Source organism: Camelus bactrianus, chromosome 20, assembly GCF_048773025.1.
Source record: "Camelus bactrianus isolate YW-2024 breed Bactrian camel chromosome 20, ASM4877302v1, whole genome shotgun sequence".
Taxonomy (NCBI): domain Eukaryota; kingdom Metazoa; phylum Chordata; class Mammalia; order Artiodactyla; family Camelidae; genus Camelus; species Camelus bactrianus.
Window position 1 is genome coordinate 34,310,393 of NC_133558.1, and position 25,710 is coordinate 34,336,102.

Here is a 25,710-nt window from a genome sequence, read left to right on the forward strand (position 1 = left end):
GACCAAGGAAAAGATGTGACCACAAGGTGGCAGCAGCACAGAATGAGCTGTGCATGGTGGTGCTTCGACAGGCTCCACAGAGCGGGGAATCTCCCCGCAGGAGACCTTCCAGAGGCTACAATAGGAGACCACAACCCAGAAGAGGAAGGCAAAGGAGCTCTTGGGGAAGAGGGAGATCAGAGAGGGAGCTTATAGGTTCCTCCCATAGGTGTCACTCAGCAGCCCGGTGGGTAGTTTCTGGGTGGGGGAGCTCTGTAGCGCAGCAGTGGCTTTGCGAGTCCTTTATGGACCCCAGGTCAGTCTTATCTATGGCTAGATGTTAAATGCAGTTTTGCAGGGTGTGTAAGGCAGATACAGGTTCTAAAACGTTAAAAAAAAAAAAAAAACCTGCTTATATGGGAAACAATTGGGTGTGTAAGAATTTGAATTTGGCATTGACGGACTTTCGAGCTCATGAACCTCAGCCTGCTGCAAAAAAGGAAACAACATACAGGCAATATCCAGAGACCATCTTTGGCCCATTCATACAACATTCAGTGTCTGCCAGAATGATGGCGCTGACTTCAACAAAGCATTTATTGCATGCTTCCTCCATGGTAGTTCCTGGGCTTGGTACTCTTCCCTACTTCATCTCCAGTTTTCCCAATAACCTTGAAAGAATTATTCCCGCCTAATAATTAAAGAAACTAAAGATAAAGGAAGTTAAGTATCTTGTCCAAGGAGTGGTTGAGTTGGGATTCACTCAGATCCAGCGCTGATGACAAAAACCATACTAATTATGGTCCTTTCCATCAGATTCTTCCACCTCTTTCCCCTGCCCCTCCTCCCCTTTCTTTGATTTCATCTTGGCTTTACTGTCATCACCAACATCATCATTTCCTGAATAGAGATATGTAACTCTCCAACTTTCAGAATAGCTTTTCCCAACAGGGTATCTACTCATTGTGGATTTTATAACATGTTCTTTATTCTGCCTGTAGAAAGATCTCAATGCAAGTGTAAATTCTGCAAATAATGTGCCGTGTTGTATATATCAATAACATGTGCTCCTTGGGCTCTTGGTCAATTGTCAAGCTAATCCTAGATGCCTCTGAGGCACTGATGCAATGTATTTATTCTTTTCATTATAGGTGGGAAATTTTATTAAAAGCCAAAATCACTGAAATCTGAATAGAACACGGCGTTCCCTCCTCCCTTTCCTACTTCGTTGGGAAGAATCTATACCACTAAGGAATTTTATACACTTTGGTCGCCTCAGGCAGCAAATTCTTCTTCTGTACTATCTGAGCTGAACAATATTGAGAGGCTGAAGGACACCTCCCTTTATTTATGCACTCCTGAGCAAAGGGAAATGAAAATAGTGCCGAAAACACTAAGTCCAGTCTTCTTCTTTGGGAACTGTAATGGTCTTGCAACAATAAACCCTTAGACATGACTGCCATCAACTCTGTCATCTGGCATCCGATTAAGCAGAACGGAGTGCTACCTGCTACTTTTCCAAATCGATATGGTATGACATGATAATAAATTGTCACAATTCCATTCTATTGCATCAGCTGAATCATCAAAGCAAGATTAAATCGTGTCATATAGTTGGATGCTAAAGAATTCACCATATATATATATGTATGTATGTATATGTCTCAAGGAACAGGAATTCTTAGTTAATCAGAACATCCTATTCTCCAATCACATCAAATAACTGCTACAAAAGGACCTGCTGGCCAAATCCTACTTCACAATAAACTCTAAGTGGCTAGGCATTTGGAATCTGCAGCTCAACTGCTTGAGTTCAAATCCCTGCTCAGTAACTTACTGCAGGTAACATCTTAGACAAGTTACTTGCTCTCTGTTCCTTAGTTTCCTAATCTGTAAACTGAGACTAATAATTCTATAAATTGAGGACAAGGATTAATGTCTATTATATGTCCGGGCTGTTATTATTGTCACAGAGTAGGTACACAATAAATATTTATTGCATGGTTCCCTTTGAATTCCCATGTCATTTTCATGATGGAAATGGTCCCAGTCTTTCAGAGGGAAAAATAGATATAAGGAGATTTATTCAATGAAGGCTAAGATGAGGAAATTAGTATCCAAGTTTTCAGAAAAATAACTTCCATCCAAAATATAACACTGTCTTTGGTAAAATTAAGAGGCCAGTGTTTGCCCTTTTTATAGCATCAATGGTCTGAAATGAAAAGATCCTGCAGCACCATGTATTTTACCTGCTACGTTGCTTCTGTTTCTGCTGAGAGACGTGATTACTGGATTTAAAGAGGAGACGTACGTAAATGCCGTGGGAAGAACCACAGAGTGGTCCCCTCTGATCACAGTCACACTCACAATAGGTCCATCCTTCCCCTGAAAAATTAATTTTTAAAATCACAGCCCTGTAAGTAAGGCTTACTTGAGCAAAGTCCATACAGAATCAGTTTAAAAGGTTAATTTCAAGAAAATTGTTTTTAAAAAATGCATTTGCTTGTTTCAAGTCTTTCTCTCCCCTTCTCTCTCCCTCTCTCTCACACAGACACACATACATACACCGAGTGACAAGTGCTTAGACTAGGCAAGTGTAGCATCCAACAGGTTAAAGAGTAAATAAGAATGATTTGCAATTAACACACCAATTGGTTCTGTAAAAAAAACAAATGGCAATTTGAAATAAACATCTATATCTAGCTAAACTATCCATCACGGGTGAGAATACTTTCAGACATTTAAGTATTCAGAACACCTTCCTCCCACATTTTCTTTATTGGGATATTTCTTAAGGCTATGATCTCATGAAATAAACAGTAACCCAAACAAAACAGAAAGAAACACCAAGAAACAGGGAGTCTACTCAGGAGAGCAACCAAGGGAAGTTCCAGGCTGAAACCCATACAGTGAACCTAGAAAACACCAGGTTAGATGGAAACAGAACAGAGAGCTTCCAGAAAAAAAGAGCAACTGATATAATGAAATTTTTTTAAAGACAGAGGATTTTTTTATTATAAGCAAGACATGTTAATAAAAAATAAGAAACTCTAAGAACAAAACAAACTATAAAAAATATATTCTGCCAGCATCATTCAAATAGTTTAATAATGTCAATATAGTTTATTGGCTTAGCCAAAAATTGGTCCTGTAACTATATTCAAAGGAATTGAAAGTGGTCGTTTCAGAAAGGAAGACTTGAACAACAGGGCAGTGGGACAGAGAAGAGCGTGGTTGTCTTACTACTACCTTTTGAATTTGGCATGTTCAAAATGCAAACTTTGTTCAAAATTAAATGTTAGCTTTCTTAATGTTTATTCTTCCTAGTAAAAGAAATCCAACAACTACAAATTTAACCCATTAAAATGGTAAATATATACTAAAATGCTAAAACTCGATGTTGACCAAGGCACCAGAAGTCAGACATTCGCACGGTGATGATGAGAACATTAGTTTCAAAGGAATTTCAGATAACTGGATACCACATGCCAAACACTTCAGCATTTAGATTAATTTATCCTGAGAAAAATAAATACACCCCAAAATACAGTTACTGGGATAATCAAAGCTCTACTGTTGTACCTAGGAAATTTTGGAAACTATAAATTATCTAAATGTCCAATAACAGGAAATAAACAAATGACAACACAACCATATCTCAGGATTGCATGTAGTTGATACACAAAAGCTAATATTTCATAATATTTGAATAACCAGATGAGATAAAAAATGGAACCAGACACAGGGAACTATATTTGATATCTTGCAGTAGCTTATGATAAAAAATATGAAAACAAACACATGTATATTCATGTATGACTGAAACATTGTGCTGTACACTGGAAATTGACACAACATTGTAAACTGACTGTACTTCAATTAAAAAAAATTTTTTTAATGGAACCAGATATCAAAGGTGATTCCAAACCTATTCTTCCTCCAGAGATCTTTATCGTTCAGTAGACAGCCTTCTTTCGGGCTCCAGATGTGTTACAAATGTTGTTGACGCTGACGTGAACTCTGAATAGAAATCCAACCTCAGCTGTGAGATTGATGCTCTCCCACAGCAGCGGGGAAGGGCCTGGACCCAAACCTCTTACACTGTCTGAGCACTAACTGAAGAGGAAGAGGAAAGCCCAGGGACTTTTTTCTGAGAGAAAAAGGGAAGCAGCAGGGACTAACTAGGAAGCTGTTCCATAGGAATCAGACATGGGGAAGATTCTAAGCTCCCCAGTCACATCCATGCCAGAAAACAGAATTGCTAATGAAAACTTAGTTATTTGTTTGCTTGAGAAAGAAATGAGATTATAAGAGATATGTTTGCAAACCTACACTCAGAAGGAGCACTAGATAAATCTATTCTGTGGCACTAATACTATGAAAGTTCTTAAAATGAAAAATAAGAGTATAGAGTGGAACTGACTGGTTCATCTCCTTTTAAAAGAAATTGACAGATGCTAATTATAAGCCCCATTGGTGGAGCCAGCTCCTCACTTCATAGCGGAAGTGCTTCCACATAAGTAAAGTAAGCACATTCTCCTGATGAACAGGTCATGTCCATTAAATGAGTTCTAAGAAATGATTCACTGAGAACTTTACACAACACGTTAATAACAGTCACCCACCCAGACAGGAGATGCCAAAAGGTTCCACTCACCCTGGGTGGAACTTTGCATTGAATTCTTCGTGAATGGCTTGTGGTGACGTTGACGGCACACGGCTGAGATCCGAAGAACACCAGGCTCACATCTTCCAAACCGGAGCCTCGGATGGTGGCCCAGAGCCCTCCTATACAAAAGTAGCATTTTCAGGTGGGACCCACAGCCATACGGGCAGACAAAAATTCATTACCCGCAAGAGAGAGAAAATGAAATCAACATATGAGGCTCCTTAGTCAAAACACAAAGCATGCTTAAACTGCAGGAAAAGACTCCAAGTTAAATACATAAGGTACTAAATAAGGTGGGAGAAACAGCGACTAGAAGGCAGAGAAGGAGTAACGCATCCTGGAGATACTGAAGAATAAAACAGACACACCAGTGCAGTGAGACAGAGTAAAATAGAGGACCTCCGAAAACTCTCTCTGCCCGTGATTCTTAACTACTGTCAGTGACAGCCAATTCTACACGACTTACTCTTTTCCCAAGAAGCCGAGTGTAAGAGAGCAGCTATAAGATGGGAGAAGGAGCAGTGGGCCCAGAGTCAGGGCGGAGTTTGCTCTGCCACTGAGAGCAGATCATCTGCAGTACTGTCCCTGAGGTCACTGGTCCTCACTTCCCTCATCCTTAAATGACAGCCTTAGCCCTCCCAGCTTTGTGAGTTGATACACACATACTTTGTTCCAGTCCCTGTGATGATACAGAAATGACGGACGTCGTCACCAAATGCCATCGGGATCTCCATTCAGCCACTAAAGTTCAACCACAGAAACTCCCCTGCCCACCGCAGACATCAGTGAGATGAGGTGTGGCCCCATCACACTGGTGTCACAGCACACGGTCTGGAGGAGGTGCCCACGATCCCGCTGATGGACAGGAAGCCCCCTTGTTGTGGGTGAGGGCCAAGATTCTCTCTGCATCTCCCCAGAAGGGGATATCAGAAGAGCCCTGAGGTCACCAAACAGACACACATCCCTTGAGAGGGGAGAGGGGGCGCAAAAGCAAAGTTACCCACCCCAGACGTGTCACGTTGAGAAAGGGGGACTTACACAACCTGATGAAAACCTTTCAGGGGCAGGTGACTGAATGGACTATTACTTTGAAGTGAATATATAAACATGCCCTGAGGATTCAGGGCAACGGCCTTCTAAGTTAAAGAGTAATATTGGAGAAGATACAACAGCACAACGGCAACATAAAAGATACACTATCCGGAAGCATCTTGACAAGAAAAATTCAAGAATATGAAGAAACTTGGAGAAACTTTTGAAATGCTGCTGAGGAACCTAATAGCCGGGTTAAAACTTAAAGAAAAAAACCAGACATTACAGCAATGATGTAGTAATCATTATGACAAAGGGAAGGGAATCCAATTCAGTCTAAAACTTTTGATGTACTCTTAGGGGTCAGATTTTAATGAATATTTTACCCACAATAACTATTCTGTTATAATAAAAACATATATATCTAAACTTTAACTAAAAAAAAACCTTAAATAAGAAAACTGAAGTAAATGTCCAGAAAGAGTATCACAAGGTGGCATAACTTTCTAAGTGAAGCTAAAGCATCAACACACTCATGATAAAAACATGAAAAGGATGGTTAATTTAAATTAGATAAGCTGATTTTAAAATTCAGTGGAAAATAATTAACAACCATAGCCAGAAAGCAAAATTTCAAAAATAAGAGTAAAGTGGGATGTTCTGCCAGGCATTAAGATATCTTAGAAAACAGCAATAATTGGGGAGACCAAGATGGTGCGGGAGGAGGACGCGGAGCGGACGTCCCCCACCTCCAAACACACCAGACACACATCTACGTGCGGAGCAACGCTTGCTGAGAGCAGCCTGGAGGCTGGCAGAAAAGCTGTTCTGGGGTGGGGTCGGGTAGGAAAGGAGGCGAAGCAATGTGGGGGGACCCATGCCCCTAGCAGGGGATGCAGAAGAAAAGGGGCAGGCTCGGGGACCCCTCCCTGGGGAGCGAGGGGTTCAAGTCACATAATGGGCACCACAGTCTCAGAGTTCAACCCCGGGAAAATGAGTCCCCTTAGCTGGTCTGAAAACCAGTAGGACTTACGAGAGGGCTGTAAGAAACCTAGACTCCATCCGTGCAGAGTGGAAAGAAAAGAAAATGCAAGGGATCGTGCAAATGTGCAGACTGACTGGGAGGTGAGGGGTGGGGTCTGAGGTGCTGCATCTCCAGCAAGCCCCCAGACGATGCAGGTACCACTGGTCCAGGACCACACTGTGAGAACCATGGTCTTCAGCCCCTGGCCCAGCGTCTTCCGCAGGGAGCTCAGTCAGTGCTGAGGGATGGATGGATGGATGGATGGATTGGCTGACACTAGCTGATACTAGGTAGTTGGCAGGGTGGAGGAAGGGTTCAGAGGGAAAGTTTAAATCCAGTAATAAGGAAAATAGCAGTTAAAGCCTCTCTCTCTCTCCCTTTCTGTCTCACCAAAAGTTAATTTGGACCCACTCAACATGATCCCTTCTCTGAGTGTTTCATCTTTCACTGAAATACAGAGGGGTGACACACCATCCTCCCGGACAAACACTCTCACCATGTGTTATTGGTACAGCACACCCTGTCAGGGTGACCAACTCCTCCAGGCCTGCCTGGGACTTTCCGAGTTTCAGCACTAAGAGTTCCACGTCCCAGTTTTAAAACTGGAAGTCTTACATCTTGGGAAACCCCTCAGTCCCAGGAAAACCAGAACAGGTGGCCAGTCTGCCTGTGCGAGTCACTGTGTATACAGGACGTGGATGACTGAGTCTCCCGTCTGCCCTGGAGGTGCCCACGGTCCGGGGCATCGGGGGTGGGAAGGACGGTGTAGCCTGAATGGCAAAGGTAACTTTATAGGAAGACCAAAGCCACTTATAAATCTAGTGGGAAGGCTACTGTATGCCCTAAACTCTAACCAACAATTATTGGGTTAATATAGAATGTGATCTTTCACTCTGAGCACCTCGCACTGCCTGGCTCCTTCCTTGAGTTACCGAGGAAGGAGGCAAGCTGGCTGTTTCATGTGCAGAGAGGAGGCAGAATGGGCCTCCTGGTTTACTCTTTTAGTCCAAGTCAAGTCAGAAACCAAATGATCCTTTGAACAATGAACTTGGAGCCAGGAAACACTACTTTAAGAAGTGCTTCCTGCCACGGACCTTCGGGCAACAGGATACACAATGACAAAAACCCAAGGCATGAAGGAAAGAGCTTTCACGCTCTAAAAATCACACACTCACATATACAGCAGGGTGTTCCCGAGATTCCTGCAGCCTGGCCAGGTGGTTTTAGGCTGGCCGTGTCCCTCGGAAAGCATGGAGAGATCTGTGGTTGCCGCTGCACTGAGACCCCACACCCCGTGGGGCAGGTGTTGGCAAGCCCACTGTCCTCTCTGTCACCCATTACTCAAATGCTAGCTGGCTTGGCCTGCTAGCCAAGTAGCCAAGTGTACGTCATTTTACAAAATTTCTCAGACACCCACTGCATTCCTAGTGGGCCAGGCCTGCACCTCACATTTGCAAATGTTTTTAATTTTCAAGGGGCTTTCCCACCTGTTGGCTCAGTTCAATCTCACTCAACACGGGGAGGCCTACAAGCCCGGCAGTGCTCGACCCCGTGGATGGTAAGACATCACGGCACTGGGACAAGAGGCAGGAGCCCTGGCACCCCGCGATCCTGTGTGGCATCCTGGCTCCACCCCTCTCCGCTAGGAAGCCTTGGGCAAGTCACTCACTCTTCCCTTAGGACCACTATTATCTCATTGGAAAAAAGTAGACAATAATTCCGTCTTTCGGGCAGCTGTAAGCACTGAGGTACTCAATAAATGATATTGTGCCCATCTGCATCACTACGAGGAAAGTAAGTCCCATAGAAGTAGCTGAAATCTACAAGGTCACACCTCTGACTCTGGCAGACTGAAAACCCAGACACACGTCCTAACTTCTCATCTAGGACTGTTTCCACTAGATCAGATTGTCCTAATGACTCAGGGATCCACCCAATTACGCCTGACGCCATCAGCCAAACTATGATCCCTTTTGTGGCAAGTGAGTTCATTTAACAGCTCAAATGTCTGTTGCTCATTGGAGGAAACGCTGATGGTAGAAAACAGAATGCTGGGCATCATGATTTATTACACGGCAGGACTAGATTCCTGTGTATCAGCGAGAAGGCACGCTTCGGAGGGGCAGACACAAGGCAAGTGCCCCTGATTACCAGTGTCTGCAGCTCTGGAAGGCTCCACGGCGTCCAGCCTGGGCTCCACGTTTAGGAAGAGGCCTCCTCCGCTGGCGCTGACGGCAAGACCAGAAGGTCTCACCAACACTGAGATGCGATGCACCCCCAAGGGCAGCAGGCCTGTCCGACACACCACATTCGTTTGGTTTGAGGAAATAACTTTGCAATGCGTTTGGTTCACTGTAACCTGCAAGGCCTGTGAGTCGTCAGAGAAACTGCTTCCGGTAATATAAACCAGCAGGTCAATGTCATCTTAAAAGAGGAGAGAAATTAAGAGAAAGAAATCACCTCTCTGTGACATCACTCCATTGACGAGAGCATCTCTCACCTTCCTCTCCCAAAATTCAACGAGTTGAATGCTGACTCCTATTCTGAAATCTGCATCTATTCTTACAGCACAGAGCCTCATCTTAAATTTTCTCAAACTGTAACAGGAGATCACTAGTCAATAAAAATGGGGGGGAATCAAATAAAAGAAATTTTCAAAACAAGAGACAAAGAAGTTGCAGTATGTATTTATACAGTGAAATAGTACTCAGCCATAAAAAAGAATGAAATAATGCCATTTGCAGCAACATGGACCTAGAGATTTTCATACTAAGTGAAGTCAGACAGAGAAAGACAAATACCATATGATATCACTTACATGTAGAATCTAAAAAAATGAGACAAATGAACTTACTTACAAAACAGAAACAGACTCACAGACATAGAAAACAAATTTATGGTTGCCAGAGGGGGAATGGGTGGGGAGGGATAAATTAGAGGAGTTTGAGATTAACAGATACAAGCTACTACATACAGCATAGATAAACAAGGACCTACTGTACAGCACAGGGAACTATATTCAATAACTTGTAATATAATGAAAAAGAATATACATATATCTGTATAACTGAATCACTTTGCTGTACACCAGAAACTAACACAACACTGTAAATCAACTGTTTCAAAAAATAAAAATAAAAAGCAAGGGACAAAGAGAATAAAACATGTTAAGTCATCAAAAATCCACCATTTCAAATTATGACCATATCGTTTTGATAGCTGAAAAATACTTTTTTTTTTTTTTTTTTGCTGCATCACTCAATATCCACCGCACGAACTGACCCCACCATCTACTCGCCCCTCACCAGGCACGCAGCCTCCAACAAATCACTCTGAGCTGAAGTTCACACCCATCTCAGTGCCAAGTACAAATCATACCTAGGTCATACCACACAGAGTGGACCCGGGGAGTCGACCCCTCGAGGTACTGGAAGGAACATGAACCTGAACAATGAGCTGGTACGTCATTCACTCGCACAACCACCTGGAAAAAGGCAGAAGAATTCAAAGCGAATGCAGGATTTCATATGCTCCAGAGTATTCATAAAGTACTTGCAAAGTTTACCCAAATTCAACCGTTAGTGATTCACTTAATTCTCTTTTTTCCTTCTATTTTCCAACAATAGACCCGATATTGTAATGCATGACTCAAAACACGTTAGGCTTTTTTTAAAGGGTGGTAAGTATATGCTGAAACCTAACATTTTTACAATTAAATATGCTCGCTCTTGAGTAACTTCCCTCTGTGTCGCACAGAAGTCAGTTCAACCTGGATGAGGACTTCTGTAATCACTTTCTATTTTGCACTGAGTACCTGCTCCCTATGAAAAGCCCTTTCTCTGCAGGGACAGGCCAATGAAGTAGGCAGCTTCCTTCCACCCTCACTACATGGACGTGTAACTGAAAATTAGAGTGTATCTGGACATTTGGTTGAGGGTCTTTTTTTGTCCTAGAATGACAAGGCCCCAAGAATAAATTATATGTCTTTCCGTCTCACTGGGACTAGGGTTCATGTAACAGAACTCTGCAAATCTTGGAGATGAGAAAGGCGAAAAAAGATATGACTCTGACCCTTTACACATAAAATAAGGATTAAAAAGCACACACGCCTTATTCATGAGGGTGTCTGCTCATGGAGGGAAGGGATTTGGGGGTGGCACGAAGGCACGGGTGATCGTGAACCTTCCGGTTTCATAGCAATGTTTTATTTTATTCATTATTTTACTTTATTCAAAGACAAAGAAGATAAAATAAACATATCAAATGCTGGCCATTGTTAATCTTCATCTGGGTACTCAGGTGTTGGTGATATGGTTCTTTACAGTTTCTGCATGTTAAAATTGTCTCAAATTAAAAGCAGATGACTTACAACAGGAGTTTGCACACACGCGAAAGAGCAAAGGACGTTTTAAAGAGAAAAAAGGGTTGACTTAGCTCGTGCACTTCACTTGCATTTCCAGAGTCCTCTGCAGACCCCGTGGCAGTAGACAGAGCACAGCCGTAACCACCCCTGTCTTGTGGATTGGAAAATCGACCCTTGGGATTGGTCTGCATTACAAATCACGAGGGGCTGCCATCAACTTGAAACTAACAGTTGCACGTTGCAGGGCCCATCCGCTCTCACCTGGGTGTGCTCGTTGGCAGTGACCAACATGTCTCCAAATATGGGTCCAAGAAAAACTCCACCGTCATATACCACACGCGTGGTCACAACAGGGTTCACTCCCGTCAGGTTTTCGTCCGATACCTGAGATGGTTACATTTCTGGTGAGTTTCGTCATGGCACAGAAGTTTAACTCTTGATTAAAATAAATGACCAGAGGTGTTTTCACATTATTCTGCTTAAGATAATCAGATAGCTGGAGAATGAAAAATCGAGTGAGTGGGGCTTAAAATCTAGAAACCTAATAGTCCATAATGGCTACTGGAAGCCCCAGTTGACCAGGGAAGTATTTAATGGGAAGTGTTGTTGCCCGAGAAAGGCACAACATACTCATCTTGTAAGCCCTGAGATATTTTGTTTCCGTGTGCTTTCTTATTTTATCAGTGTGCAACCCAAAATAACAAAATCAACTCTAGAAAATCAAGTGCCAGGAGATGGCTCTGATCCTTCCTCCATCTCCACCCAAGGATTTTCTTTGGAAACCAGATGACCCACAATATCACATCACAAGAATAAAATTTCATCTCAGGTTTCACTTTATAAAACCAAATGCTGGATGATCATTAGATTATTTTTCAAAACCCTAAATATGCAAGAGCATCTGGTTTTGTCATTATCCAAAGACAGCAAATCCTTTCCTAAACTTCCTTCTGCTGCGCCATCTGCCTCCACAATAATCGAAGACAATCACATCTGCTTAAATTATCCAATAACAGATGTGGAGCTACTGCATGGTGGACACTGACCAATGACTTCTCTACCTACACTGAGTTAGGAAGGGAGATGCTCAGCTTAAACTGCTTTATCAGGAGCATGAGATTCAACTATGTCTTGAAAACTTTCAGAAAGAAAGGTCCTTGACCTGACCTTGACTATTCTGACAAAATTAACAAATCATGACAGTGTTCATTCATACAATTCTGATTTTTTTTCCCACAGAATTGCTCCAAGGGCATCAAAGTCACAAAGCCAAAAGGGATACCATACCTACCCTGATGAAATTGGGCAAGTCCCCAACCTGGGCGGACCAAGAGAGGGTCCACACGTGTTCGTAGCAAGACTTTAGATCCTCCGTCACAGTGAAGTCACTGACGTTGAGGTACCTGGATGTGAAGTCGTCGGCATTGTTCTGTAAGAGTTTTTGGAGGTGACTGGCTGAAATGTGCACAGGGACACCTGGGGGAGAAGGTTTTGATGTAGAAAATACAGGACACCAATAACACCGCCTCACAGAGTCTCATTATCAAGATGAGACAATACACGTCAGGTTGCTACCACACATAGCAGAACTTCAAGTTCAAAACCCAGCTTCACCAGAACCCTCAGCCCCATTAAACCATTTTTTAAGGCAGCTACAAGCAGATGCTCACTTTTTACACCATGAGCTCTTCCATCAGCATCACATGTCTCAAGCCGAGAACACAGTCGCTCAGGCAAACCTATCTCAACTGTCAACTCAAAACGGAAACCCCAGCTATCCTGGTAGTGCCTTAAAGTCTAATTAAATATTGGGTTTTCTGCAGGAAAATTTAGCCAGCCCTGTGAACAGGGAGAAGTTGGCCACCCTTCACAGGGAGTCGGGGGACACACAGCAGCTGACACCCGTAAAAACTCAGACAACCCAGCTGAGGAATGTTGGCGCTGAACTTCGGCTTCTCGATTAGAATTTCCTTTAAGCCCAACCACGTGTTTCCCCATTCCACGTCCCCAGGGAGAAATAATGACACCCTGGGCTGCAGCCTTGCTGGTGTTTGAACCCTGTTTCATGCTTTACCAAAAGTTTCCATCTCATTAGCTACTCCCAACAGCCCTGAGAGGTGGTTCACCTGGATGTCCTAACGCCTGCTTTCGAGATGAAGAAAATGAAACCTGGGTTGATGTTGAAGCTTGCCAACCAAGTGAGCCAGGCTTAGATTAAAACCCACGTGGCCTTCAGCCTACACGAGAGCTTTCCTCTTGAACCCCACACTTGCCCTGGAGTGTTAGTCAAATACCACGGTATTTCCAATTTGCAGATAAAATTCTCATCTTTAAAAAAAAATTATTGTTCTGCACAAATACATAAGTTGAAGGCCACCATCATTTCAAAAGGCCCGGTGAAGGGCTGGCTCTCTCCCTGCTCCCTGGCTGTGTCACAGGCAGTGATGGGAGGAGGAGCCTCAGAGACAGAACACGATGGCAGGGTAAGTCTCTAGAGAGAGGCCACAGGGCTCTCATTCGTGAGAAGGAAGACAGCACAGCAGTGGGCTTCCCAGGCGCAGGGCTCTGATGCACTTCCTCACCCATTTCTCAGACTCCAGCAGCCCAGGGGCCATCAACTTTCCCTAAGTTGCCCTATGAGAGTAACACCCCAGTCCTCCACCCTGGAAGATCCTTTGCAAGCCCAGCGTCTTTCCGCTTGGGAGGGCAGAAGACTTCTGGGCCATGCATCACTTTTTCTCCAGCCACTCTAGAGTTCTCCTGAGCCTCTTTTCTGATTCCTCTATGTTTTTATCAAATAAATACCCTATTAGAATCACTTCTGATCCTGTCCTTGGTGAGATGTGTACGTTCTGGATGATTTAGAAGCTGTTTTCCCCTCACGGCAGCTGGCAGCTCTTCTGCATTTGTTATGATCCCTAAATCCTCACTATCATATGGTGTCACTGTGGCATTGAATTCGGAAGGGCCATGACTACCGTGAATCTGGGCCCAGGAGACTCTAGAGAGAAGAGGACTGATCAGAGAATCAAAGACCCCAGCTCATATCTGGTCCCTGACATTAACTATTTGCATGAGCTCTGGGCAAGCCTGAGTCTAGTGGCTGAATGGTGGCCCTCAAAAAGATATGTCATTGTCCTAATCCCTGGAAACTAGGACTATGACCTTATATGGCAAAAGATGTGGTTAAGGATCTTGAGAAGAGGGGTTCACCCTGGATTATCAAGGTTGGCCCTAAATGCAATCATCCGTATCCTTGAAAGAGAGAGGCAGAGGGACTTTGGAAACAGAAGAGGAAGAGACGTGGTATGGGTACAGCTCGGTGGTAGAGCACATGCTTAGCATGCACAGGTCCTGGGTTCAATCCCCAGTCCCTCTATTACAAAGAAGAAGTAGAGGAAGAGACAACGTGACCAGGAAGGCAGGAGTTGAAGTGATGCAGCTGCAGCCAAGGGATGCTGGCAGCCACCAGAAGTAGAAAGAGGCAGGACACAGATCCTCCCCTAGAGCCTCAGGGGGAAGTGTGGCCCTGCCAACAACTGGCTTTTGGACTCTGCCCTCCAGAACTGTAAGAGACTAGATTTCTGTTGTTTTAAGCCATCAAGGCTGTACCATTGGTTATGACAGCCCCAGGAAGCTAATCCACTCAGTTTCCACGTCTATAAAACTAAAAGGTTGGGATCATATTAACAATGATGGGTTATGCTTATTGTCCAGCCCTTTAATTTTAAGGTCATTTCAGACACTGGAAAATAAACAAAACAGCTTCAAGACTGTCACCCTGCCTGGCAATCCTGCAGGAGGTTGATGGCCTGGAAATGCCATAAAAAATGTAAACAAGAAACGCTGTACCCCTGACGGCCCCTTTACCAGGAATCACTGTGTCGGAAAGCTGGATGCGGAAGTGTCCCCCTAAAGGTGGACTTGTCCTCTGTAGTCTCCGTGTTGTCGCCTGGACCGACCCGGATCCACCCTCTGCTCCTTCACTGGGCACAGAGCTGCGGCAGAAACAAGCATTAACCGCGGTGTCCCCCAGCAGCTGCTCCAGACAGAACACGGATCCATCCACAGACCAGGAAGCCTCCCACCTCTCCAGACCATCCGCTCGCGTTCCCAGCACAGCAGAGAAAATGCAGGGTAAACATGAGGATTCTTTAGGGGTGTTCCACCCTCCCCCCACCACCGATCCTGGGAGCACAGGGGCCCAGAGTGGAGAGTGAGGACTGGCCTCTGCTGTCTTGGTCCTGACACAGTGAAGGGAGAACCTGGTATTCTCGAACCTCATTTACATAACCAGATGAAAAGTCAGGGCCCTGATCCACAGACACCTCCCCTCTCAGTGTCCCCAGCAGAAACAGGCCACCTCATCTAGCCGACTCCTTATCCAGCACCTGTGTGCAAATATGCTGCCTGCTTAACCTTGCTTTTTTTTTTTTAAATGTATTGCAGTTTTTTTTTTTAAGGGGGAGATAATTAAGTTTACTTATTTATTTTTTTGAGGGGGTACTGGGGATTGAACCCAGGACCCTGTGTATGCTAAGCATGTGCTCTACCACTTGAGCTACACCCTCCCCCTACTCTGCCTAATCCTGCTTTTAATACAATAAATGGGTCAGATAAATCATGACCCACCACGAGATGAAATACTCTTCAGCCGTTAAAACCATATTCTACAAGCATGCTTAATGAAATGAGGAAAGATTCAATTTATACCATTAGATGAAAAGGGCATGTTGCAAACACAGTGTGTTATGTGTGGTCCCCAGCTGAGGTTTACAAAGTGAATATATACATGTACACGTGTGTACAAAAACTGCTTGGGGAAAAGGTGGATCCAATGCGTTAGCAGAAGTTATCTCTGAGCAGGCGGGGTGCGAGGGCTTGGTGTCTTTCTCCAAGTGTTTTTCTGTATTTTCCAAATTTTCAGCAATGAACATGAAGGAAGATTATCAATAACATTTTTTAAGTAAGACACACTGAGGGGCGTACGTACAACCAGGCAAAACAGTGCGAGTGGTACTATCTGTGTCGGAGGCTGGACCAGTCTGAAGGCTGTCCTGACTGGCTGAGGCTGGAGGCTTCCCGAAGGAGCTGAGGGACTTGAGGAAAGCTCAGAAAAGGAGGGCATGAGGACCACTCTAAGGGTGGACCTGTTCCGAGTAACCTGAGTCACACTCCAGCCTCTCAGAGTTAGTGACTCTGGCGTTGGGCACACAGGACCGCAGGCTGCACAGCAGGACGGCCCCCTGGCCACCACTGGGGCTCTTTCACTCCTTCTTGCATCTTCCCTTCCCAGGGGACCCTGAAACACTAAGTCAAGGAAGGTGGGACACAGATTCAAGCTTTCTGTGCCTACTGTTCATACACCATGAGAACTCATTTTGGAACATGTTAGAAAGAGGTGGGTGGTGGGGAGAAATTTTAAAGACAAGACATCTCAATTCTTCCCATCCTACTGGGGTTTTAGTGGAAAATTAAAAGAACGAATTAAAGCATGCATGTGTTCCCGGGAGCTTGGAGGAGTCTGACTCTTAGTTACTGCTATGTAAATGGTGGCTACAGAGGTTTGACTGTTGCAGAAGAGGCAATAATCAGTGGGGCTCTAGTGCCATCTGGTGGTGAGATCCTAGAACTTCCTGGCTTTGTTCCCTTGACTAATTTCATTTTGCCTCCAGGGATTCTAGTAAGATTAATACACGGGGAATAGAAAGAGAGGAGCAAAAAGAAAACAGTGGTAATGTGAACCTCAGGAAAGTGTTAAAATGCAACTACTTATAAACAAATTCACTAGGAACTAGTTCTTGAAGTGTCGTCCCCAGGTCAGTTGCAACCGCATCCCCTGGGAACTCATTAGAAATGCATATTACCAGGCCCTGCCCCAAACCTACTGCATCAGAGACAACGTGGTCAGGGTCAGCAGTCTGTGTTTTAACAGGACCTCCAGATGAGTCTGATATGGACAGCATCCCTGAGATTAAGAACTGTTGCTTTAAGCAACAAGACAGCCAGCTTTTCCTGATAAAAGAAAAGCTGTGTCTTCAAGGCCAGTTAGCAGTTTTAAGGATGGACAGTTTCCCTACCTTGCAGTGATGAGCGGGAGGTCCGGGCCACACCCCGCCAACCAGGAGGTGACGTTGTAGACAGGAGGGGATCCCACCACAGAGAGCACTTCCACCAGATTCCCGCCAGGGCGAGCTGTTCCAGAGTCAGCTTGAGAAACTGGAGACGGAGGATCCAACGATTATCAAGTAAATCAAGACGGAAGAGCTGCTACGTGGACGGTCCCAGCTGGAGAGGCTGAGTTACTTGCATCTCCGTGATCACTTACAGCAGAGATTCCTACTTATCTGCTGAGGCAGGAGTTTAGTTCCAGAAGGAACATGCAAGGTCACGGCCTAAGGAGACCACGACTAATTCCACAGCAAAGTTCGAAGCGCCCCGAGCGGGCCAAGCACCACTGCTGGTGCCACTGGCGGTCCCCCGACCCCGCCACACACAGATCATCTTTTGCAGTGTGGACTGCTACCTTCCTCCTTTCCTTCCCAAAGCCCTGACAACTCCAGGAACACTAGCTGACACTCCTTAGGAACACTGAACACACGGGGCACACACTGGAGCTACCTGAATTTTATCCACAGCGTGGAGTCAACGTGTGGGCAGAGAGAGTGCAAGATCATTGTTCAGATTCTGGTTTCCACTTTCATTGGGTGATTACCATGTGGCTAATCAATACAACCTCTGTAAGACTCCATTTTCTCATGTGTAAAGGGGACTCATGACAGATCTCAGTCTGCCTGGCAGGGAGAGTTTCATGGGATGGCAGGCTTACAGGACCAGCACAATCTACTTGGATATCCTCTTTCCCTCCTCATAGGCACCGGGTAAAAAGGCAGCTTCTTTTCCAAGTCTGTACAGTCGAGACTGTAAACAGTTTAAAGGCAGAGTCTTGGCAGGTCCAATGTTCAGCACAGAGTAAGTGCTCACTAAATGTTTACTGGCTCAGCTGAGTACGAAGTCTTTAGACGTTTGGCTCTGGTGTCAATGATTTCTGGGTTCTTATCTCCCCCACATCCCAGCTGATTTGGGGCAAGACCCTCAGCCCCTCTTAGCTTTGGTTTCCTCATCTATCAAGTGGGGCTCAGAGGACCATCTCACGGGGTTCTGAGAACTAACTGAGAAGTGTTGTGTAGTTGCCCCTAAATAAAAAGAACCTTCAAAAACAGACATATGGACCAATGGAATAGAACAGAGAGCCCAGAAACGAATCCACAAACTTTTGGTCAACTAATCTTCGACAAAGGAGGCAAGAATATACAATGGAATAAAGACAGCCTCTTCAGCAAATGGTGTTGGGAAAACTGGACAGCAGCATGTAAAGCAATGAAGCTAGAACACTCCCTTACACCGTATACAAAAATCAACTCAAAATGGATCAAAGACTTAAACATAAGACAAGATACAATAAACCTCCTAGAAGAAAATATAGGCAAAACATTATCTCACATACATCTCAAAAATGTTCTCCTAGAACAGTCTACCCAAGCAATAGAAATAAAAACAAGAATAAACAAATGGGACCTAATGAAACTTACAAGCTTCTGCACAGCAAAGGAAACCATAAGTAAAACAAATGACAACCTACAGAATGGGAGAAAATTTTTGCAAATGAAACCGACAAAGGCTTGATCTCCAGATCTATAAGTAGCTCATACGACTTAATAAGAAACAACCAAACAACCCAATCCAAAAATGGGCAAAAGACCTAAACAAGCAATTCTCCAAGGAAGACATACAAATGATCAATAGGCACATGAAAAAATGCTCAATATCACTAATTATCAGAGAAATGCAAATCAAAACTACAATGAGATATCACCTCACACCAGTCAGAATGGCCATCATTCAAAAGTCCACAAATGACAAATGCTGGAGAGGCTGTGGGGAAAAGGGAACCCTCCTACACTGCTGGTGGGAATGCAGTTTGGTGAAGCCACTGTGGAAAACAGTATGGAGACTCCTCAAAAGACTAGGAATAGACTTACCATATGACCCAGGAATCCCGCTCCTGGACATATTTCCAGAAGGAACCCTACTTCAAAAAGACACCTGCACCCCAATGTTCATAGCACACTATTTACAATAGCCAAGACATGGAAACAGCCTAAATGTCCATCAACAGATGACTGGATAAAGAAGATGTGGTATATTTATTTATACAATGGAATACTATTCAGCCATAAAAACCGACAACATAACGCCATTTGCAGCAACATGGATGTCCCTGGAGAATGTCATTCTAACTGAAGTAAGCCAGAAAGAGAAAGAAAAATACCATATGAGATTGCTCATATGTGGAATCTTAAAAAAAAAAAAAAAAGAACATAAATACAAAACAGAAACAGACTCACAGACATGGAATACAAACTTGTGGTTGCCAAGGGGGCAGGGGGTGGGAAGGGAAAGACTGGGAGTTCAAAATGTAGAATAGATAAGGAAGATTATACTGTATAGCACAGGGAAATATATACAAGATCTTATGGTAGCTCACAGAGAAAAACATGTGACAATGAATATATATATATATATGTTCATGTATAACTGAAAAATTGTGCTCTACACTGGAATTTGACACAACATTGTAAAATGACTGTAACTCAATTAAAAAATGTTAAAAAAAAAAAAAAGAACCTTCATAGAGGACATCAAGGGAGAATATAATCAAGCGTTAAGTAGATCAGATAAACGTCAGACAATTAACTACGAATATTGAGCCCAGTTGTGTAGATTTTATGCTGCCCATTAAGTAACACTCCCAGGAAAATTGTTGCTGACAGGATAAGCAGACAAAGTGGGAAACAGATGGTTTCACCCTAGTCACCGTCAGTGTTCCTGGTCTCTGCCCTCTGCCCCTCTGCTTCCCTCCTCACCTCACCCCATGTGGTTCCAGATACTGGAGCCTTTGGTGGCAAAGAGGTGATGGCAGTGAGAAAGGGCTGTGGATCCGAGGCTTCAGGGGTTTGGAGAGAAGAAAGGGAAACGACATTTATTATCCAGTCCTGAGTTTCTTGTCAGTGGGTTCAAGTGTATGAAACTTTGGTCCCCTCAGCCCTCCGGGAATCTGGGCAGCACTTGGGGTCACCAAAGGCCCCAGCCAGTTGTCTTGGGCACCAAGACATTCAGACAGCCCATCATTTGAATAGTAGTTTCTAAGTGTGTCAGAACATGAACAGAGTTGGAAAGAAGTAATGACCTTTTGATCCAGAGGCCCCCAAAACACTTAAAACCACTGAAACAGAGAAGAGACGGAATTCTGATGAAGATCAAAGATGACATAATTTCAGGGCTGAGAGTCCTCTTCGCACCCATCCCCAAGCTCCCCTGCCCTCAGCTCTGCAGTTTTGAGGCAAGAGATGAAAAATATGCACATATGGAAATCAAAATGCAAATATCCGTTACAGCCTTTTCTCCTGGAAGCCAGAAAGAGAGAGAAGCTGCGAAAAACAGGAAAGCCAAGCCCCAGAGTCACAAGGGATTTGATGGAGAAGGAAGAGTGAACAAAATTTGGAAGCCTGGAGACCCTGGGAGCATCTGTCTGGACTCCTCACCCCCGGGGTGTGCGTCACCCGTGGCCAGCCTCAGGAGGACCCCTGATCTTTGTCCTTAAGACCCCAGACAAGCAAAGCCAGGTGAGATCACTGGGCCCAAGAGAGGTCAAGGGACTTTGTGAAGAAGGGGGCCGAGCCTGAGCTCTGAGTGATGGGTGGGAGGAAGCCAGGTGGGCAGAAAGAAGGGTGAGGCTATTCTCACCAGGATATGGTGACCCGAGGCCCCCCCGAGCTGGTCCTAAGGGTGGTAAATCAGACTTTTAACTCACTTACACGGCCAGGTATTGCTGTGTTCCTTCCAGCACTTTATACGACAGATATTAACTAATGCGGAGGCGGAGCAATCCTGCTGGCCTAACAGTAGTCATGGTCATAGAACTGGGAACTGATCACATTCATTGAGCATTTAGCACAGTTAGGACCTGTGATGAGTGCGTCACATTATATTTCAGTTAATCTCCACAGTAATCCAATGGGCTAGGGCCCTCATGAAGCCCATTTTATAGATGAGAAAACCAAGGCCTCTCAGCAAGGAAGTGGTAAAACTGGGGTAAGATCACAGGCACCCAAAGCAAGAGCAAGCTTGCGGGTAGTAGGGGAAAAAGAAGGAACTAGCTAGAGAGATACGGGGGCCAAGGACATGTGTGTGCCAACTCCACCCGCTCTCTAGGGTCCAGACAGGAAAGAAGGAGAGTCACTTGTCCCCTCTCCATGAAAACAAAAGCAGCCCCTCCAGAAAAGTTCGAGAATGGCACTGGACGGACAGGTCCGTGGAGGAGAGGAGATTCGATCATCACCTGTTAGGTTCGTGTCTGCAATGATAACTTCATCCACGTAGAACGCGCCCGTCCCCGGAGACAGAGGGAGGAGGTCAATCCCATGAACAAGCACGGGGCAGTTTGCCGGAGGCGGCTGGAGGCACGCGGGGTCATGCACGCAGGTCTTGCGGAGGTCAGTGCAGGCGAACTCCCAGCTGCAAACAAGCACAGAGGGTCTCCCGTGAGCACCGCCCCCTCCTCTCCAACCTGGAGCCTGAGCGCCACACAGCCAGGAGACCCCAGGAGTCCCGCACACAACAGTGCACACCCCCATCCAAGACGGGCTCAGCTCAGCGTGGGGATCACGGCAGGGAGTCACGTTTCCCCTCCCCCCCCCACCCATCGTGACACTCGCTTTCAGCAGTACTTTCAAAATCATTGTGTGTCTTTAGCAGATCACATGTTGGGCTCTAAGCGCAGAGATGATTAATACTCTTGGACGTTACCAGACTTATTTCAGTTCAAAACTGCTTACAAAAGCCCCTAAGAGATGTGGAAAGAGAGCCGAATCAAGGGCTCAAGATGCCTGAACTGCATTCCAGCATCTCTGTCCTCTCGCTGAATGAATGTTGGTGCGTCACAAATTCTCCAGGCCCCAATTTTTCTCATCTGTAATGTCATGGAATTGTTCCCTGAAATCTCTTCCAAACCTGATGGTCTACGATTCTGTCCCTGGGAGGAAGGGCAGACTCCTTCTGAGGAGTATTGGATTTATAACAACTAACGGCTCTTAAATCAAACCTCTTTGCCCACTGAAACGTGTTCAGAGGTGAAGCTGGTACCCGAGGCCTCAGTCTCGGAGACAGTTAGTACATCCTAGGGGCCACTGTCCCCAGGAGAGCTAATCATCCCGGCTGGCAGACTTCCCACTGCACCTGCCCGCAGACTGGCTACCTGATGGGACTGGTCCCCACAAGACTCCAGTCACAGGTGGTGTTCTTCTGAACGGTGTTTCCAAAGCCGACTGTGAAGGACACGGTCACCCTCAGGATCGCATCCACATGGCCCCTGTACGCAAGGCAAAGCTAGAGACACCAAATCAGTGCTTTAGCTCTGTCACTGAGACACAGCCATTCCGCCTCCCTAGAACCTGCCTCCCACTCCGAGACACAGTCCACCTGTTCCTGCCCTCCTGGAGCTTACCAGTCTAGCCGCAGAGAAACGTTGAGAATAAATTGTTATTTCTCCAACAAAGGGTTATTAAATGCCTCGCATGGTGCGTGGCAGTGAGGATGTAGAGCCTCTCAGTTAGAAACCCCTGTGGTGATCCAGCTAGCTGTGCAACCTTGAGCTAGTCACTTAACCTCTCTGAGCCTCATTCCTTAACTCCCCGCCAGCCTGGGTTTCTAATGTTGAGTTAAGTCAGATTGTTTGGCACACGAAGACTTTCCAGCAGGATTTTTCAGCTTCGGCACGGTTGGCATTGAGACTGGATGATGCTGTTCTGTGAGGGGCTGTCCTGTGTGTTGTAGGATGTTTTGCAACGTTCCTAGAAACTTCTCGCTGGATGCCAGTAGCACTTGCCCAGTGGTGACAATGAAAAAGTTCTCCAAACATTACTAACTCTCCCCTAGGGGGCAAAATTCCCCTTCCCACCCCTGTTGGAAGCCTGTGCTGCAAGGAAAGGCCGGAAGATAGAGGTACCCCGACCTGAACCGTTTAGACCCGACCCTCCCCCGTTCAACTAGGAAAGGACTTGAAACCACTGTCATGAGCTCAGCCACCCCAGGAACGCTCACTCTGGTTCCCAAAGGACAAGGGAGCCATGCCCTCTTATGAAGGACAGCAGTGCTACAGACACGAAGGCTCTAAGAGGTGATGAAGGGGTGTGTCTGTCAGTAATAACCAATAATAACGAAAGCTGTAACAAGCAGTAACAACGGGCCTGGAACGAGCCCGAGCCACTGCCCAGGCGCTCTGCTAGTTGATCTCATTTACTCTTCACCCAAATCCTGAGGGGCAGACCACATCATCACTCACTCCCCAGACGAGTAGACTCAAGTAAGACTGGAAGGCATGCACCGTACAGAGTCAGGATTCAAACCCAGAGGGTCTGACTATAGAATCTGCACTCACACCTGGAGAGCCAGAAAAATCCTATAGCGCATATAAAACCTGCCGTAGGTCTCAGCTAATAACACAAAGGCATTTCCACGGAGCAGCTCCCTCATGGAGGAGCAGAAGTGTGTGTTCACGCCTGAGACAGCAGTTTAGAAACAGTCTGAGACGCCTTGGGTGAGTCACAGCACTCACTGCTTTGTGCTTCTGCGTCTTCAGTCTCAACCCCGGGGAGTAACTGCGATCCCTCCCTCCCCATCCTTCCCAGAAGCAGGGGGCTGCTACTCACGTGTGTGTACCGGTCCAGCTGGTAGCCCTTCTGGGCAGCCGGGGGTGTGAGGACAAGGTGTCGAGGCTGATAGAGGCTGAACCTCCCACAGAAGGGCTCTGTCCCACTGGTGAGGTGCCCATCAAAGCTGGAACCTTCTGGGCCTGGACGCAGTTCAGATAAGACAGGAAGACAGACGTGAATGTTAACAAGAGCCTCCCGACACGTCTGCAGGGGACAGGTTACGGGTTTGCCGTGACATTGGCCCCTCAACCCTTGGGCGAGCAGGGCGGGGCTCTGGGGGGCCAGCACCCCCCAGCTCGGACAGTCTCGAGACTCTGTGACCATTTTCCATGTGGACCGTGACACAGAAAACTACTGAGAAGCAAAGAGGTAAAAAAAGTGTTGACTGTAGTTGACTTAGTTCGCCTTAGCATTTTATAAACACCCTCACATTTTAAGAATCTGTTAGACTACGGTCTGATGTCACAATGCCTTTATCTGAGAGGCGATTTGAATTAAACAAGATTTGCCTTGTGTTGCTGTCTCCCTCCTGTATCTGTTGCCCTTCTCCCCCTGTGGAGCGTGAGACACAGTTCCTGACGCTAAGTGCCCAGCATCCTTGGTCTCTAAGTCTCTTTCTCTGATTCCTACACCAAGCAGCTCCCTCCCAAGCATGCAGCCCCTCCCTTGGACACTCTGTGTCCAAATCCAGTTTCCAGGCCTTCATTTGACTCTGAACGGAGTCAACTTGGAGAAGAAATGAAGACTCGTCCTATGTTACAGAGAAAAAAGAGAGAGAAAGCGAGGGAGAGACAAGGATGCAAGAAAAGGGTGAGAATTTGTCAAACCGGGGACGGCACCTTGCTCGAATCCCAGCCGGAGCAGTATGTTTGCCGAAAGGGGGTCCAGTTCGCACTTGACTGCAAGTAACCCCTCAATGGCTGCTTGAATCTGTTAAAAAGGAAGACTGCCAGAGTTCACACCCTGGGTATCAAGGCCCCCCCTAGTTCCCCCGCCCCCTCCCTGTCTGGGGAAGGCTCCCACCTGGTGGGCTGTGGCATTTGCCGGGATTGGCCGGCTAGAGACATCGTCCCACGTGAGGAGGAAGTGCCCTGCGCCAGACACGGTCAGCATCTACCAAGTCAAGAATCACCAGATTAAACAACATGTTCACTGAACCAGAGAGGCGACCTAGGAACACAAGACATACTCCCCCGGTTTGGTGTTTCCTTTTCATTTTAATCTCAATTTTTTTTTAATTCACTGTCATCTAGAACTATCTGGAGAACACAAGTGTTATCCGGTAATGAAGACGTTTCTCAGGATACACCCATCTGTCTCCCTGCTGATGCATGCCCCCTCCTTCTCTTAAATGTCGCCACCGAAGGGCCCACGTTCAGCCCTTCTGGCCGAGTTCCCTCCTGGGGGGAGGGGGTGGCCTGGGAGGCAGAAGCAGCCACAAGCATGTCACACTCTCTGAGAGGCCGATTCAGTCTCTGCTTTGCTTCCCTGCTGGGCACATCGCGCTTGTGTAATGAACTCAGACCATCTTACACCTCGAGTTGTTTTCCACTTGGTTCTGTGGTTCTTCGTGTGTTTTACTAGTAGACTGTCAGCTTTAAGAGGCATGTCTATATTGACTCACCCTTGCACACCCAAAAAGTGAACCAAAAAAAAAAAGTATGCCACGCACGACATTGTAAATCGACTATCCTTCAATTAAAAAAAAAAGTACACCAAATTTCTTCAACCTAAATATGGGGTACAACCGAAAGAAATAAAAGCCTTGACCTTGGCTGAGAGGACACAGTACATGGGGAAACAGGACTCAGAAAGCTGCAGTCTTGTGGGCGGGCACTCATGCAAGCACACACAGGTGTGGGTGCTGGGA

General features: G+C 45.7%; 1 protein-coding gene across 12 annotated transcripts in view; it reads right to left on the reverse strand.

Annotated features, from left to right (window-relative positions):
* Nucleotides 1–25,710, reverse strand: part of PKHD1 (PKHD1 ciliary IPT domain containing fibrocystin/polyductin) — a 369,459-nt gene that overhangs the window by 318,159 nt on the left and 25,590 nt on the right. For 10 of the 12 annotated variants that reach the window (XR_012501162.1, XM_074348887.1, XM_074348889.1 and 7 more), the window contains exons 17-29: nucleotides 24,864–24,953; nucleotides 24,680–24,770; nucleotides 23,838–23,980; nucleotides 22,385–22,515; nucleotides 21,470–21,645; nucleotides 17,148–17,286; nucleotides 14,920–15,065; nucleotides 12,359–12,543; nucleotides 11,329–11,451; nucleotides 10,083–10,188; nucleotides 8,856–9,128; nucleotides 4,637–4,767; nucleotides 2,229–2,364 (exon numbers count right to left, since the gene is read on the reverse strand). Coding sequence is in view for 11 of the 12 variants with exons in the window: in XM_074348887.1 (XP_074204988.1) it covers nucleotides 2,229–2,364; nucleotides 4,637–4,767; nucleotides 8,856–9,128; nucleotides 10,083–10,188; nucleotides 11,329–11,451; nucleotides 12,359–12,543; nucleotides 14,920–15,065; nucleotides 17,148–17,286; nucleotides 21,470–21,645; nucleotides 22,385–22,515; nucleotides 23,838–23,980; nucleotides 24,680–24,770; nucleotides 24,864–24,953 (1,870 nt within the window). In the remaining variant the exon portion in view is untranslated. The remainder of the gene's footprint in view (nucleotides 1–2,228; nucleotides 2,365–4,636; nucleotides 4,768–8,855; nucleotides 9,129–10,082; nucleotides 10,189–11,328; nucleotides 11,452–12,358; nucleotides 12,544–14,919; nucleotides 15,066–17,147; nucleotides 17,287–21,469; nucleotides 21,646–22,384; nucleotides 22,516–23,837; nucleotides 23,981–24,679; nucleotides 24,771–24,863; nucleotides 24,954–25,710) is intronic. The other 2 variants (XM_074348888.1, XM_074348894.1) reach the window with 2 other exon arrangements.